The following is a 17,556-nucleotide window of genomic DNA, read 5'->3' as shown; positions in this document are numbered from 1 at the left end:
TCAGTAATCTCCAAATGTCATCTCTTAGAAGTTATGTGCTTGATACACAGCATTGCCTTCTAAATGGTGCCTTCCCCTTCAACTCCCACTTCTGGTCCTTTACTTAGGATTAAACACCTCTAGATACCTATTTAAAACCAGATAGTAAGCTCCCGAAGGGCAAGAAGCATGTCATAAAACGGGGACATGTTAAGAAATACTCTAACTCATGTTATAGACGCGTAGTAACCATTTAAGAGTTACTACTCATGTCATATTATAATGTAAACCCTCCTCAAGCCCTTCAAGAGACAGCCATTAAAGAAATTAAAAGCTAAGGAAAAATTCCACAAGTAATGTTACTACATGAGAAACACTTTTATATGAATAAAGAATACTTGATTAATATTTAAAAATCTTATACTACACTGTTCCTTTAAGAAAGCAAGAGTATATATGAGATAAGAAATGATAAGTTCTAATATGTTAAAATTGTTTTTTTCATGTATCTGATAAACTGAAGCATATTATTACTGCACTGAAGAATGTTACATTTCTCATACTAACCCTATAATTTAATTCATTACAATTTTTCTTTAAAAAGAAGTTTGGGAGTTTTGTTTTTAATCTTTGGAGCAGAAAAAGTTAAAACTGACGTGGTTAACAATATGCTTTCTTTAAGGCATAAACACTGACTAAACCTGAGGCTATTTCCAAGACAAGTTTTAAAATTAAAACCTTTATTGTGAAAAAGAGATGCTAAAGAAACTAGGCATGAAATGCACCTAACCTATGCCTTATGAAAATCAGCACAAAAAGCTCTGTCAACAGTATGCCACTTCTGCACACAGACCTGAAACTTAAAATGTTTACTACATACATGTTTTGTACAGGTTATGTGTATATATTCATATATACTGATTTGGAGGCAGGACATTAAGACAATTAATTAGTATTTCCCCCTCACTAATTAAAAAAAATTGTTGCTAAAGTGCTGCTTTTTTGTATTACAATAATCTGTGAACTAAAAGATACTATGCTTAAAGGAAAAAGTACAAACACCTGCCAGTCCAACAGCCGGAAATTCATCAGCTGCAGAGAATAAAAGCATCCTTTCCTTGTTTTAAATGTATCGACAAAACAAAAGGAATACAACAGGTATACAATTTCAACATGGCACATATAACACAGACTAGCATCTAATATTCCTCTCAATCCTTTCAAAATCATTACACAGTTTTAATTGCCATTAGACATCTCAGGAAATACACTTAAGTGTTTTCCTTACCTAAACACTCAACAATCAATGGTACAGTCTGAATTTTTGAAGTTTTTCACTTAACAAAATGATGCATCATAACATTCCCTTAAATAATCAGCTTTTCTAGAATCACTGTTTACAAAGCACTCAGCTTTTCTGCTTATAAAAACAGTTTTCTTTATTTTCAAGAAGTCATACAGTATATAAAATGACACATACACTTCCTTGAGAATAAATACTTTAATACTCATGACCCCAGAAGAACTTCACATGTTTTGAATTCTTGTTTGGTTAAAAAAAGTTTTTAAACATCTACTAGAATACAAGAGCTTGCCTTTACATTCATGGCTCTCTTGAAGGTAAAATAAAGATCAGCGTAACTCTAAGTACTAGACTAACGAACTGAAGGGAACAGAAACAAGCGATTTGGCTAGAGTTGGGTAAAACTAATGTTTAAAGACTACCAGTAAAATATACCAGCTTTACCCTTCCCCCACTCCCAATCCTTTAAGGTTTCAATTAAGATGGGGCCTAGTTTTACTCTTTCAAAGGGGGACAGAAAGAGAAAGCACAAATCTCCTGCTGAGAAGTATCTTCATCAGGAGCAGCTCCAAAAATACTGCCAGGAACCATTTCTTTCCCTCCCAGCTGACATAGGTTCCTCTCTTTAAATATAAGCATCTCTTCTGCTCCTGATCAACATCATACTTAAAGAAGGGGAAAGTCTCAAGGTGTCACCCAAGGGTGGTACCAAATGAATAAAAAACTTAAATAAATACAAAAATTTAACATTACAGTCAGTTGTAACATTCTTTATGAAAAGTGGGAGCCCCAACTAAAACTTCTCTTTCAGTCTCTCCTACCAGTTACCTTATGAACAGGATAAGAAGGGATAGTTGTTTAAAAACGCATATCCACTTTCAAAATAAACTTAAGTGCACCCAATTAGTGAGAACGACTCCCACAAAACGCTTACAGAAGATGAAGTTTTGGCAAGCCTTCGAAGTCCACAAACCAACAGCCAGAAGTAAAAGCTGATTCTAATTTGAGCAGTGATCCCACCATTCCTACAGGCTGAGGAGCCAGCAGAGCAGATACCTCAGCCGCACAACATCCCCCAACATTCAGTTTCTTGCCCAAGTATATGATCACCTCTTTGTGAACATAAAGGATAAGTCTTTCAGTCCAATATGATTAGGGAATAAATCCAGATACAGGCATATGGCTTAAAAAAGGGGGGGGGGCAGTGAAAAGCTGATACCTCTTTAAAAGGAGCCCAAGAATGAAACAACTTCACTATGAAAGGAATTATAAGACATCAAAGGTTAGATAATGGACAACAGGTGCCTTTGGGGAGGAAAGAGTAACACTCAGTTGCCTCCTATTTTAGGATTTCCACTCTCTAGTGTGTGTTTCCCAAAGAAAGTGTATGTGTTTTTCCCAAATAAAGTCGTAGCCAAAATTACAGTTTTTACTATTTAATACCTATAGTAGGTCCACTGTTCTTAAATATACTTTTTTACATTAAAAAAAAGTTGATCTCAACATGTATGAATAAACTATGGCCTATGGGCAGACCATGCGTTGATCCATGAACATTAACCAACTAGGAATTAATTATCAAGAAATAAAAAGAAAGGCGTCAAATACTCAATATACCAATCCAGCGGCAGGTATCACATAACTGCCGTATCAGCCAAAACAGAAACTGGTTCTCTCACCATCATAACAGTTGAGCTCAATCTTTACAGTAACCAAATTCCAACAGCCTCAAAGAATAGTAATTCCAGACACAGATTATATGGCTCTGAGTACCAGCCACGAGTTCTGATTCTCTTAACCAGTTACAAAATTTACTACCTTTATTCGGGTGAAAGGGGACACTGCAACAAGACTTCAGCCTACTTCCCTTTCTCCATTCCACAAAGACAACATATTCCAAAAATGGAGAATCCTTTCTTTCCCTGACAGAGGCCCCCTTTCCTATGGATTCATGGGGCAGGATTACTTCTCCCCAGCATGCCTGCAGAGGCAGCACGCAGACTTCTGCGTTCACTCCCCTCTTAAAGAGGGTCCCCCAACAGAGACGCACCTCTTTCTTTCCTGTATTAGGCAAATGATGCTTCAGCGCTGCTGGATCTCTCCACCACTACCAAACGTTCAGAGAAGTGGAGGAAGTGAGGGGAAGTTGCCAGTTACTCGGAGAGATACTTAAAAGACGACTCCAAATTTCAAGTGAAGGCTTGAGGAGGGAGGCAGGGAATGGGGGTCCCTTGCCTAAAAGGGAGCCTGTGCGTGGGTAAGGGATGTCCCCACCCTGAAAGAGAGCTCGGTATGTAAGACGGGGGAGGAGTGTTGTACCCAGAAGAGATTCAGGTTTGAGAAAGAGGTGTCCTAATCTTGAAGGTGGGGGGAGCCGTGAGTGTATGGCGGGGGGGCGCAACAGCTTTCGGGCGGCCTCTATGAAAGAAGGGGTTCCCACTTCGGGGAAGAAGCGCCCCGCACTGACGGGGACGCTGGGAGGAAAGGAGGGTCTTGCTGGGGAGGGCTGGCTTGGGGGAGGGGTTCCGAGTTCACCGGAGCCCGGAGAGGGGCGGCAGGCTCGAGGGAAACTTGTGCAGTAGAACTGCTGCCATCCCGAGGGGCAGGGTGGAGAGCAGGCCCGGGCTGCGTGTGCAGGGAACAGGGTTCCCACCCTGCGCAGGAGAGGAAGGACTCCCAGCCGCACTCACCGAGGCTGCCGGCGAAACCGTCCATCTTGCGGGGAAAGCGCCGGGCTCCGGGCTCAGCGGGGCGGGCACTTCATTCAGCGGACCGACTAGGGTGGTCGACGCTGAGCCTGACCCGCTCGCTCTCTCGGACGCGCGGCTCGGCTCCCGGCTCCCGCCTCCGTAGTCCGTCGGCCCGTGCGCCCCGGGGCAGTCAGCAGCGGCCGCCGGGACCACTTCCCCGTCAGGTTGAGAGCCGCGCCGCTCCGCCGCCTGCCCTGCCTCCGTCCCAGACAGCAGCCGTGAGCGCCGCGCCGCGTCCCGCCCCCGCGCCCGCGCGCAGTGGTAGCCCCGCCCCCGCGCACGCTGTCACGCTTCCGACCCCGCCTCCCACGTGACGACCCGGAGGCGGGGTCTCGCGGACCCTTCCCTCTCACCTTACCTTAGCCTCGGATTCCGGCCCCCTCGCGGGGGACGGGTGCCTGCGCTTGCGCGGTGTACTGCCTCAGGGCCCAGGATTTGGGACTTGAAACTGGTTCCGAGGAAGTCGGTTAAGGGGAGACCTCCAGCCTGGGATACTCAGGAACTTCCAAGGATTCCTTCCTTCGCAGCACCTAGGGAGTCCAGAGAGACCCTTCAAAGCTCAAATCTGGAGCTCCTCTGACAGGAGAATGGCCACCCTGAGTGTCTTAGCACAGTAAAGAGGCAACCAAGTCGGGGGGAGGAATCCAGTCTTCGCGGGTTCTTCCTTTGTCCCAGTAGGGTGAGGGACAGAGATGAGGGTGAGTCTTCTTGACTAACTCAAGGCCATCACTCCACAGCCCAAGGACCACAGCAGGGCAGGGCCCAGGATGTTCCAGAAGCAAGGAATGTTAGTACTGGACAGGACCCAAGCGTTCATCTTGCCTCCGCTTCAGGGAGGACACTGAGCCTTAGAAAAGACATAACCTGCGCAAGGTCAGGAGAAGGAAATGGCACCCCACTCCAGTATTCTTGCCTAGAGAATCCCGTGGACAGAGGCGCCTGGTGGGCTGCTGTCCATAGGGTCGCACAGAGTCAGACACGACTGAAGCGACTTAGCATGCATGCATGCGTTGGAGAAGGAAATGGCAACCCACTCCAGTGTTCTTGCCTGGAGAATCCCAGGGACGGGGGGAGCCTGGTGGGCTGCTGTCTATGGGGTCGCACAGAGTCGGGCACGACTGAAGCGACTTAGCAGCAGCAGCAGCAGCAGCGCAAGGTCACGGAACCTGGTAAAAGCAGAACTAGAACTAATTCCGCCCTCCTGTTGTTTTCCACCAGGGATGCAAAGCCACCCCTGACAGGACAAATCATAGGATTGCCTACTAGGGAAGTGTAACAAAGGGTTGAAGTAATCCTGAGTCCAGGCCCAATTCCATGTGACTCGAGAGGTAAGTTATCAAGTCATTAAACTCACTTGGGCCTCATTTTATTCAATTGTAAATGGAAGACTGGACAGGTAAGCAAAACATCTAAACCTTTTTCATCCTCACTCCCACACACCTGTATTCTCCATCCTTCTAGGACCTTCCAGTGGTTTCCCAAGTCCCTCTTGGGACTACGTTGTGTGGATCAGGGGACTAGTTACAGAGGAGAAATATAAGGTATCCAGGAACTAAATTGATCTGTACAATAATAAAGAGCTAGCTTAGAAGAGATTAAGAGTGATTTTACAGACTTTCCTGATGCCTCAGAGGTAAATAATCTGCTTGCCAATGTAGGAGACTCAGGTTCCATCCCTGAGTCTGGAAGATCCCCTGCAGAAGGAAATGACAACCCACTCTAGTATTCTTGCCTGGGAAACACCATGGGCAGTAGAGCCTGAAGGTCTGCAGTCCACAGGATGGCAAGAGTCAGACATGACTTAACGACTAAACAACAACCAGTCCTTTTAGTCAGTTGCAGGAGAGAGGAAGATAAGAAAGAAGATGAGAAAGATGAAATAGCAACTGTCATAATGAGAGGAACTTGGAGGAACTGGATGGTTGAAAGGACTATTTAAACATTTTGTCAAAGTCTTATAGTATGCTTTTCACCTTTGATGTCTCTTTAAAATTCTTCCCTGAAAGTCTAAATTACTTTAAATTTCTTTTTTGGATATCAGACCTGTGTGTCCCTGAATGCTATGGGGGAAAGGGCCATAAAGCAGCCAAGATAAATTCAGGTTACAGTCAAAATGGTGTCTGAGGTTTTCTCTTTCTTCGAAATTATTTACCCAGTGTTTCCTTTGCTATGGGCATTTTCATATCTGTATAATTCTGTTGAGTCTTAATTGCTTAATATTTGAGACATGCTTACTTCTGACAGCTGCTCTTCTATGCCTGTATGCAAAATTTTCTGCTTTAAGTCAATTAAAAGAATAAGAACTTGTATACTGGTATATATACACATTAAAAAAAACTTTAATTTTGAAATAACTGTAGATTCATATGTACTTGTTAGAATATCCTTTACCCAGGTTCCTTGCAATAGTGATATCTTACAAAACTATAGTACAATATCACAACCAAGATATTGATACTGATACAGTGGAGATACAAAACATTTGTATGAGCATGAGGATCCAAACTATCTTTTATAAACACACCCATTTTCCTCTTGATACCATCTGCTCCTTCACTCCTGGCAACCACTAATCTGTAATCCATTTCTATAAATAGGTCATTTCAATGGAATCATGTAATATGTAATGATTTGGGATTGGCTTTTCTCACTCAGCATAATTCTCTGGAGATTTATCCAGGTAATTTGTGAGTATTAAGAGTTTGCTGTTTTTATTGCTGAAAATTCCATGGTTGGGATTGTCACTGTTTGACCATTCATCTGTTGAAGGCATTTGGGATGCTTCCAATTTGGGGCTGTTATATAGAGAGAGTTGCTATTAATGTTCATGTACACGTATTTTTTTGTGAACATATTTTTCATTTCTCTGGGATAAATACCCAGGAATTGGATTATTTGGTTGAATGGTAGCTGTGCATTCCATTTTTTTCAGAAACTGCTAAATTAAAAACATAATAATCATTTTTTCTCCCAGTTTTATTGAGATATAATTGACATAAAGCAAGTAAATGTGTATTTTTAATTCAGAGAAGGATCCATGTTTTGTGGCGGCCTGACACATTTACTGTTTATGGGGCCCCTTTAAGAAAAACTAATACAGGGACTTCCCTGGTGGTCCAGTGGTTAAGACTCTGCACTTCCAATACAAGGGATGCAAGTACAGTCCCTGATTGGGGAACTAAGATCCCTCATGCCATGTGATGCAGACAAAAAAAAAAAAAGCTAATACAAACCATACAGATACAAAATTAGGTTAAATCAAGTATTTATTTAGACTAAGAAAAGTAATCACAATAGATTATACATTTTAAGAAGACTGCAAATACCATAAACATTATAAAATGGAGAAATGTGACATCTAATTAAATGTCCAATGCACGTTTACTGAATTTCTTGGTTGCATATTCTTTGATTACCTCTTCATATGACAATGACTGTTTTTCCTTAATAGGTGTTATTTACTGCGATCCTGTCATATGAGCCTGTTACATGATCCTGCTATATGGGAACCTGCTATATAGGTTTTGTACCCAAGTACTTTGTATTTGTATGCCTGACCTCATTTCCATGTCACAGTAAGCCTGTAAGATCAGTGTTATGAATATGACAGTGATTTTTAAATAATTTTTTAATAGAGAGGACAAAAGAAATGGAGTTTTTCCTCTGGCATCATTGTTCATCAATCAGTCTTTATTATGGACAGCTGGGATGCACAAAAAACCATCTGACACATATTGAACAGGCTGTAATACTGCTGCAGGAATTCTGATTGATCCCATTTCATGTGATTACCCTTTAAAAAAACAAGAAAAGAAATAAAATGTATGATGAATTAAAAATAAAACACTGCGTTATTGAGTATATTTCTAACAGAAGAGAACTTCCATTTTGGTTTGACATCAATGATAACCAGATTCTCCACTTACAGTTTGTACATGTCTGATGATTAGAAGAATTTCCCCTGGACTAGCTTCTGGCTCTTTATGTTTCAAACCTTGTTTCTCCCACACTACCCACATACTTCCAGTGCCAGCCATGTGTTAATACCACATTATGACCTCTAGCCCTGTAACCTCCATGACAGGGTGCCAAGTGAATCAGTGCAAAGGGCCATAGATTCCATCCTGAAATCTATTGCTAAACAAGGAAAGCCAGCAATAACTGAATTAAATGGGACTGTAACCCATGTAAGTATGTTTCATTAAGCCCTTAAATTAAATGTATCCCCAATTCAGCTTTCCATTAGCCAGACACGCAGAATATCCAGGGTCACTCCAACACAAACTGACATGAAGGGAAATGTGATGAAGGAGAGGGTGCAGTGGAAAGACACTCTGGAGCCTTGGCAGAGACCCTTAGAGCTTAAGTTTCATTAATTTCTTGATAAATCTGTCTCTGCTTTCTGTTCTGTTGTTGTTCCCCTAACAGGGAGGGACTGAACCCGAACCCTTGGCAGTGAGAGTGGAGAGCCCTAACTACTGAACCAGCAGGGAATTCCTCTGCCTCTGTTTTAGTTACTTACATTTTTACAAAAGAAATTCATGCTCATTCTAATTAGTAAAGTCAACCAGAAGTTTATTAAAAGCAAACAAACAGGACAGAAAAATGAAATAAATGCTTATTTGGAAAAAGAACAAATAGGAGAAATACAGTAGTCACTTATAGTTCACTTATCCACAGCAATTCCAGAATTACCATGAAGGGGTAAGCAAAGTTCTTTGTTTAAATCTTACTCATCTTTCCAAGGAATTCCCTTATCTACTCCATGGTCCCTGGCTTTGCTGCTCTACAGAAAAAGGGTGTTGGGGAATACACCTTCCTTAGAGTCTGCTCAGCTCACTTCCTACTGGTGCTAGTATGAAATCCAACGGTTACTTTCAACTCAAGTAATCAAAGGATTTCTTTGAGAACATGATTCCCTCAAAAACTTGGTAGGCTTTTGATCTGTTTGCTTCCAGTCAGCAGTGTGTGCCAGTAACCACACCCAAAGTTCTTTCCTATACATAATTTTCAAGCATGATTTCTGTCTTTGTTTTCCTTCCTTGGTTCCTCTCTCTCAATTTAATGGGGGCTATCTTCAAGCCATTAGACTTGGATGGGAAGACCACACTCTTAATCAGATCTTTGCCATTGAAGTCTGGGTCTAACGGGCTTTGTTACTCACAGGTTTTTAATATTTTGTTTCCTATTTTAGTGTCAAGAAGTAGTCAGCTCTATAATCTTTCATCCCCCAAATTTCTGGACTTGTAACTCCTTTGCTGCTCCTGTTGCTGCTGCTAAGTTGCTTCAGTCGTGTCCAACTCTGTGCGACCCCATAGACGGCAGCCCACCAGGCTCCCCCCTCCCTGGGATTCTCCAGGTAAGAAGACAAGTGGGTTGCCATTTCCTTCTCCAATGCATGAAAGTGAAAAGTGAAAGTGAAGTCGCTCAGTCGTGTCCGACTCTTAGTGACCCCATGGACTGTAGCCCCCCAGGCTCCTCCATCCATGGGATTTTCCAGGCAAGAGTACTTTCCTGCTTAAAAAAATGGCCAGTTCTTGCTTGAGCTTTTCTCTTTGTTCTAATGCTTTACTAAAGTTAGCGAATAGTAGACAACACACACTACCAACTCTCTTTCCAAAAACTTCTTGTAGAGCTGTATAGGCAAGTAATGTGCTACCTTTTAAGTTGTTACAAGCAACAGTTGTAGCAAATCTTTTGTGATGACATAACAAACTCTCAAGTATACTGCCCTCTGATAGCTGTTTCCAACCCATCCCTACCCAGCTACGAATTCAAAATCATGTATTTTAGATATTTTTTTCCTTATAGCAGCATGCAACTTCAAGGTTTCATCTTCTGTATTAGTCAAGATAGGCTGACTGCTATTAAAAACAGTTCCAAAATTTCAGTTGGCTTAAACTAATATTTTTTGTTTACTCATCACTATCCAGTACAGATCATCAGGGACTCTGCTCCACGAAGCCATTCAAGGATCCAGGTTTCTTCTATGTTAAGTCCACTCTTTTCAGCCACCAAATAGGGATAGTGGTGGAAGAACAGGGAGAGTCAATCAGGAAAATTTATGGTCCAGACATGGAAGTATGAACCTCACGTTCATCCACACTCGATAGTCCGGAATTAGTTGCATGACCACAGTTAACCTTAAGGAAGACTAGGAAATAGTGTTCATGTGACTAGAAGGAAAAGAGAAACATTTTGGTAACAATGACCCAAATAGTTTCTCCCATATTCCTCTTCATATCACTTATCAGAGTTAGAAGTTTTCATTTCCTTAAATGATTATTCAATTAGTACCTTACCCATTAGGTTGTACACTACAAGAAAGACTTTCAGAAAATAGGAGAGAGTGTATCCCAGTGCTTGAGAGTGCAGACCCTGGGGTCACATTGCCTAGATTGAAATCCCAGCTCCACCACTTACTAGCTATGTAACACTGGACAAATTACTTAACCTCTCTGTCCCTCAGGTTTTTCATCTGTAAAGTGAGGATAATACTACTTCTACTCCTCGAGTTGTTGAGGGGATGCAATGAGATAGTACATTAAGAACCCTTAGAATAGGGCCCCATATGTTGCAAGAACTTGGTAAGTATTAGTTGCTGCTGTTATTAAAAGTGGGCTTGCACTGTGTCTGCTTTTATTCACCATTATATATTGAGTGCCTATTACAGACTAGCTGTTCAATAAATATTTACTGAATATTAAACAAACATAGAACTCTGAAAACTAGTCAATCTGAAAACATTATTTCAACCACCACTGCCTAATTGTTTTAAAGCAGCCAGTATTAATCTGTCTGTTTTATATTTATCAAATTAGATCTTGAAAGTAGTCTAAAACTACCATAATAAAATAGAAGATTTAACGTAAATCCCTCAAAATGAAAATATAGCTGTACATTATCATCAAACACACATAAAAATTCAAATATACTTAACAGTTACCAATTATTGGGTGCTTATTTGGACCATGAACTCTAACAGAGGGTTTCCCAGATAGCCCAGTGTTAAAGAATCTGCTTGCCAATGCAAGAGACTAGGGTTCGATCCCTGGGTTGGGAAGATCCCCTGGAGAAGGATATAGCAACCCACTCCAGTATTCCTGCCTGGGAAATCCTGTGGACAGAGGAGTCTGGCGGTCTACAATCCACGGGGTCAAAAAAGCGTCGGACACAACCGAGTGGGCAAAAACAACTCTAACAAAAGATTTATCTTTCAATTATTTTCAATACAGAGCTCCCCTGACCCCTCACTTTGAGCCCTTTAAGTGTAATTTAATTCAATAGCAGAAGTAAAAATAAGCAGCATTTTTCAGGAGCTCAATTATGGCAAAAGGCTAAATACAGTTATCAAATAATAAAAATTAAAAACATTTTCTTCATACACAGAACCTTGACTCTGTGTTTTATTATGTTCCCTTCCCCATCAAAATGAGGTTACTGTGGGAGGGGATTCTGAATTCTTGTGAAGCCACACAACACCTATTGTCCATGCCCTGACCTAAGATTTGAAGAAAAATAAAACATTCCTATAATGGTTTCTTTGTTATGCTCTCATTAGCTAGATGGCCTTGAAAGGTAACTAGAAACTTTGGTTTCTTGACATTCTCTCCCTCAGACATTTTTTAAGTGACCTCAAGAGCAATTAAGTTTGTTTGTTTGCTTTTTAAGTATGCTGGGCTTTTCTCTTCTTTTATTTCATTGTCTTAATGTTTGTTTTTTTTTTAAAACTAAATGCTATGGTCATGGAATTGTGTAGATTATATAAATCTATAGTCCACGTAAGTACACACACAAAAAAACGGCTTTTTACTTTGGCTTTCAGAATCAGAAATTAACAATATCTGAGTGGAGGGAAAAAGAGTTCTTTTAATTCTTTGTTTCTATAATATGTTTAACATAAGCAGTGTATGGAAGGGTTCCAAGATCTGTCAGAGGCTAAATGGCGATGTTGTTCTAGCTTCTAACCATAAAGAATGCCTAGGGATAATTTTAAAATTATTCCAAAAGAACAAAATAGAAAGTCCAGAGATAAATCCACGCACCTAAGGACACCTTATCTTTGACAAAAGAGGAAAGAATATACAATGGAGAAAAGACAATCTCTTTAACAAGTGGTGCTGGGAAAACTGGTCAACCACTTGTAAAAGAATGAAACTACAACACTTTCTAACACCATACACAAAAATAAACTCAAAATGGATTAAAGATCTAAATGTAAGACCAGAAACTATAACTCCTAGAGGAAAACATAGGCAAAACACTCTCCAAGATAAATCACAGCAGGATCCTCTATGACCCACCTCCCAGAGTAATGGAAATAAAAGCAAAATTAAACAAATGGGACTTAATTAAACTTAAAAGCTTTTGCACAACGATGGAAACTATAAGCAAGGTGAAAAGACAGCCTTCTGAATGGGAGAAAATAATAGCAAATGAAGCAACTGACAAACAACTAATCTCAAAAATATACAAGCAACTCCTGCAGCTCAATTCTAGAAAAATAAACGACCCAATCAAAAAATGGGCCAAAGAACTAAACAGACATTTCTCCAGAGAAGACATACAGATGGCTAACAAACACATGAAAAAATGCCCAACATCACTCATTATCAGAGGAATGCAAATCAAAATCACAATGAGGTACCATCTCACGCCAGTCAGAATGGCTGCGATCCAAAAGTCTACAAACAATAAATGCCGGAGAGGGTGTGGAGAAAAGGGAACCCTCTTACACTGTTGGTGGGAATGCAAACTAGTACAGCCACTATGGAGAACAGTGTGGAGACTCCTTAAAAAACTGGAAATAGAACTGCCTTATGACCCAGCAATCCCACTGCTGGGCATACACACCAAGGAAACCAGAATTGAAAGAGACACGTGTACCCCAATGTTTATCACAGCACTGTTTACAATAGCCAGGACATGGGAGCAACCTAGATGTCCATCAGCAGACAAATGGATAAAAAAGCTGTGGTACATATACACAATGGAATATTACTCAGCCATTAAAAATAATACATTTGAATCAGTTCTAATGAGGTGGATGAAACTGGAGCCTATTATACAGAGTGAAGTAAGTCAGAAAGAAAAACACCAATACAGTATACTAATGCATATATATGGAATTTAAAAAGATAATAACAATAACCCTATATGTGAGATAGCAAAAGAGACACAGATGTATAGAACAGTCTTTTGGACTCTGTGGGAGAAGGTGAAGGTGGGATGATTTGAGAGAATAGAACTGAACCATGTATATTATCATATGTGAAACAGATCGCCAGTCCAGTTCAATGCATGAGACAAGGTGCTCAAGGCTGGTGGACTGGGATGACCCTGAGGGATGGGATGGGGAGGGAGGTGGGAGAGGGGTGCAGGATGGGGAACACATGTACACCCATGGCTGATTCATGTCGATGTATGGCAAAAACCACTAAAATATTATAAAGTAATTAGCCTCCAATTAAAATAAATAAAAATAAATAAAACTATACCAAAAGAAAAAGAAGTGTGGGAGCATGCACCCCCAATGTGTTAAAAAGTAGTTTCCTTTGGGAAGTGAAATTGAGTGGGGGAAGAAATATGTGGAGAGAAATACAGGAGATTTCACTTTTAAGTATATCATATCATACTATTAATCAAAAATATTTAATAATCATAAGTATTATTTTAATCATATTGTTAACATGTGTTCACTTTAAAAACCATTAGAGAGACAAAAAAAATACATTGCAGTGCATATTAATTCACATACCCACCCACAAACTATATGTGTAGAGACTAGTTTAAAATATCATGCTAATTAAACAACTTTTACCAATCTTGGCATGATTACCATCTTTCACCTAAAGTCTTACTGACCTCAGGGGAAAAAAATCAAGCAATCAGCAGTGCTGTAAATTCTTGGCAGGAGCTGCTAAGACTGAAACCTATACTGTGAGGTTCACCAAACACGCCTGACTGAGGGGGATTTGCTGCGTGGATGCACAAGTGAGTGAATGAATGTCGACTGAGGTTAATTAGGGTAGCTCTGATGGTGCCATTCATGTTGAGCCCAGAGAAGCTCCAGCCTGGGCTACAGAGCTCGGTTTTCCCAGGGCCAACTCAGAACTTACACCATGAAACAGGGCTTGTTGAGACTGTGGAACAAACTTTAGAGCTTTCTTTCTATGTGCTAGAGCTTCACCACATTTACAGAATGCTGGGTGAGCCTGAGAAATAATAGCTAATAATTTTCATCTGTCCACCATGACTATATGTTTTTTTCCCCATAAGGAATTCATAGCAGCCTCTCACAAAATTGAAATTCTGCAGGGAAATACTTTAAAATAGCAATGTTATAGTGGAAAGCAGCCAATCAGGGAAATTCAACTCCCAAAATTAATAACACAGGAAGTTCTCTACTTGCAAATAAAATATTTCCAAAAGGTCATTTGCAAGTCAGCTGTTTGAAATTAGGAACAATGCTATAAATGGTGGTTAGATTTCCACTTAGCTCTCAAAACATGTAGCATACTGATCCTAACCTGCCTTTGTCAAAACCACACTGATGACAATCTTATTTAAGTTTTGAAACAGACAGGTCTGTAATTGAATATTGTTCATATAAGCATCTGTGAGTTGATGTTGTAACCTAAACACAACACATAATGCTGTTCTAACCTTCAAAGAGCTGACTTACAAACACCCTAGGAGATAGGTTTTATTATTCCCATTTTTCAGATCAGGAAAGTGAGCCTCAAGAGTCTTACAACTAGAAAGTGCAAAAATCAGAGTTTGAACCCATATTAATCTGTATCTGAAGGCCAACCCTTCTCACTGCACCAGTTTGCCTCTTGGTCTCATTAGAATTCTATTGTGGAGATTCTTGAATGCCAGGCTGAGACATCTACAATGCAAGTGATAAGATCAAAGTGTTGCTACAGAAAAAAATGAACCTGTGGGTGGATAAATTGGAGGAGGCCCTGGAAGTGGAGAATGCAATTTGGAGGAGTAGCTACGGAAAGGTCCAAGAAGAAATACTGTGAAGGAAAATAACAAATGAATGAATGACAAATAAATCCTTGCAAACTTGGATGACTGACTGCCTCAGAAGCTGAGGGAGAGGAAGGAGTAAAAGAAATCATCCAGATTCAACTCCCAGTAATGGAGAGAAGGATGGCAGCATTAAATGCAAAAGGGGACATAAGGAAATGAGAGGAGGAGGGGAAAAGATAGTGCTTAGTTGCCATTTTCTGGTTGGCCTGTGTCAGATCCCTTTCTTTTTGTGGGAAGCTGAAGGGAATCAGCTGTTATCTGGGCAACTGGGACCCAGCACATGACCTAGACCAATCGGAAGCCCCAACCCAAGTCTTTGAATCTAGGGGGAATAATACAAAAATCTAGCCATCAAGGACCACACTGGAAGGTGACTGCCACAATGAAGACCAGCGTTGATTGTGTGCGGGGAAAGCCAGCTCCAGGGCAGCGTCCTCAACAGACTCCTCCTATGGAGTGAACTTGGCCGTGCTCTCTGTGCCCTGGACTGCCTGGGTTCCTGCCCATTTTCCATGCTTGGTCCTCTGGCTTCCCTGTCAACCCAGTGAGCCACCTGATATCCTCCCAGTGAATTCGTTTTCTGCTTGAATTAGCCAGAGTGGGTTTCTGTTATTTGCAGTTTTGAACCCTGGGTGGTAAAAACGCTGCCTTCAGTTTTAAACAGATTACGCTGGCATCACGAGCAGATGCCCAGATGGAAGCCTCCAGCACAAAGTCTAAAATGTGAGATTCAAGTTTAGGAGAGAGCTGGGTCCTTGGATATAGATTTAGGATACTTCTAAATAGAGCCAATGACTTAAGTCATGAGAAGGATCAAGGAGAACGATTTGAGAAAGAGAAAATCAATGTGAGCAATGTGTAGAAATGAACAGACCACCACAATTTAGGAGGCAAGAGAACAAGTCAGAGAAAGAGCATAACAGTCATAGACGGCAAGTCAAGCTAGTGTCACGTCACAAAACCCAGAGAAGCCAAGAGTTTTAAAAACTGATGGAAATCAGATGCTCTTAAATGCTACGGAGTCTGAGGAAGATGGGGAAAGACAGAGGGGCACTCAATACAGTGATTAGGTCGTCATTGGTCTTTAGAGAGCTGTTTTATCATGATGGTGGGAAAAGAAATCAGGTTGCAGTGGGGGGAAAGGGGGTGAAGACTGAGGGGCTAGTGTGGGAGCTGAAGAAGAAAATATAGGCTAGAGCTGAAAGAACTTTGGCAGGCCTTTATTTTGTTCACTACTGTATTCCCAGTCCCTGGACAAGCACCTGGCATATGGGAAGTGCTTAATAAATATTTGCTTAATGAATGAATGGAGAAGGGCAGAAGCAGAAAATTAACTTAACTTGGAGTAGGATAAAGGCACAAATTTTTAGTATTCAGGGTACCCAAGTATGCTTGCCAGTCAGGGTTACCAATTCTTCTCTCCCACTTCCCCCTGGGGCTGTAGAAGCTGATTTCCTAGCCTCTCATTAGTTACTGAGTAGATGCTTTTTCCCCATTCTCTACTGCTGTCCTCCTTCCTCCACTATTCAGTTTGCACTATAAGCTAATACAGCAGCCATTTTCTAGATCACAATTTCTTGTCCTCACTAATTTCTTATTTTCCTCAGAAAATCCATTCTTCTACTAATTCATATCCCCTACAGAGTTAAATCAAATATTCCCCATCCATTTGTCTCATGTCAGTAAAACCTCAGCAAACTACTGTGGGATGACCTGATAAAACCAAGTCTGATTAACTAAAAACTTTCAGGTAAACCATTAGGTGATAGCTTGATTGTACATTTCCAGAAATTCACTGCTCTGAGGTCCACTGAAATGCCAAATTTTAAATCCAATAACTAAATGACCAAATACAGGATCAAAACCTTGTAACAAAATCTTATAAGAGCATAAAGTTAAAATGGCCTTTAACTAATAAAAGATAGAAGATTTATTTTATTTTCAGTCTTTCTCCAAATGTCGGAAGTCTGTGCGTAAAGAACAGGTATTTAAGAGATAAACTGTAACTAGAAATGTAAGAAGTGCTAAGTGGTTCTTTAGTGCGATGAAACACTTGGATTATAATAATAAGAATAAAGACCTGGAGAGATTTCCCACCCCTGGTTTATGGTTCTTCATGAATGTAAGTAAAGCACATAAAGCTTTTCCAATGAATTTAAGAAGCAGTCTCCCTTTTTGTCTGCACACTTTAGGGAGGCAGTCTGAGTGCCTATCAAAGGTTCATCAGAGGAGTAAGTTGTATGGATATTACTGTATTAATATGCCTTTAGACAGTCTGAAATTATTTTGGGGAAAAGAAATACAAAATGAATAATTTGCTTTTGATCATGTCATTTCCTTTAGTTTCTTTTCCTAGTAATTTAAAAAATTTATTTATTTTTTAATTGAAGGATAATTGCTTTACCGAATTTTGCTGTTTTCTGTCAAACCTCAGCATGAGTCAATCATAGGCATACATATATGCCCTCCCTTTTGAAACTCCAT

General features: G+C 40.6%; 1 protein-coding gene and 1 long non-coding RNA gene across 5 annotated transcripts in view; one reads left to right on the top strand and one right to left on the bottom strand.

Moving 5' to 3' along the window:
• EML4 (EMAP like 4) overlaps positions 1 to 4,292 on the bottom strand; it is a 145,548-nt gene extending 141,256 nt beyond the window's left edge. For all 3 annotated transcript variants that reach the window (XM_040224554.1, XM_040224556.1, XM_040224558.1), the window contains exon 1: positions 3,973 to 4,292. In XM_040224554.1, coding sequence (XP_040080488.1) covers positions 3,973 to 3,997 — 25 coding nt within the window. In that variant the 5' untranslated portion in view covers positions 3,998 to 4,292. The remainder of the gene's footprint in view (positions 1 to 3,972) is intronic.
• Positions 4,293 to 5,250: 958 nt separating this feature from the next.
• Positions 5,251 to 7,876, top strand: LOC120851636. Of its 2 annotated transcripts, XR_005718372.1 has the most exons (3): positions 5,251 to 5,360; positions 6,630 to 6,712; positions 7,484 to 7,876. It is a non-coding gene; the product is annotated as an uncharacterized LOC120851636 (long non-coding RNA). The 2 variants fall into 2 exon arrangements; XR_005718371.1 differs by having other exon boundaries at positions 5,251 to 6,712.
• Positions 7,877 to 17,556: the final 9,680 nt, after the last annotated feature.

Source organism: Oryx dammah, unplaced genomic scaffold, assembly GCF_014754425.2.
Source record: "Oryx dammah isolate SB20612 unplaced genomic scaffold, SCBI_Odam_1.1 HiC_scaffold_25, whole genome shotgun sequence".
Taxonomy (NCBI): Eukaryota; Metazoa; Chordata; class Mammalia; order Artiodactyla; family Bovidae; genus Oryx; species Oryx dammah.
The sequence above is the reverse complement of the archived record's forward strand: the minus strand, read 5'-3'. Positions and strand labels throughout refer to the sequence as shown.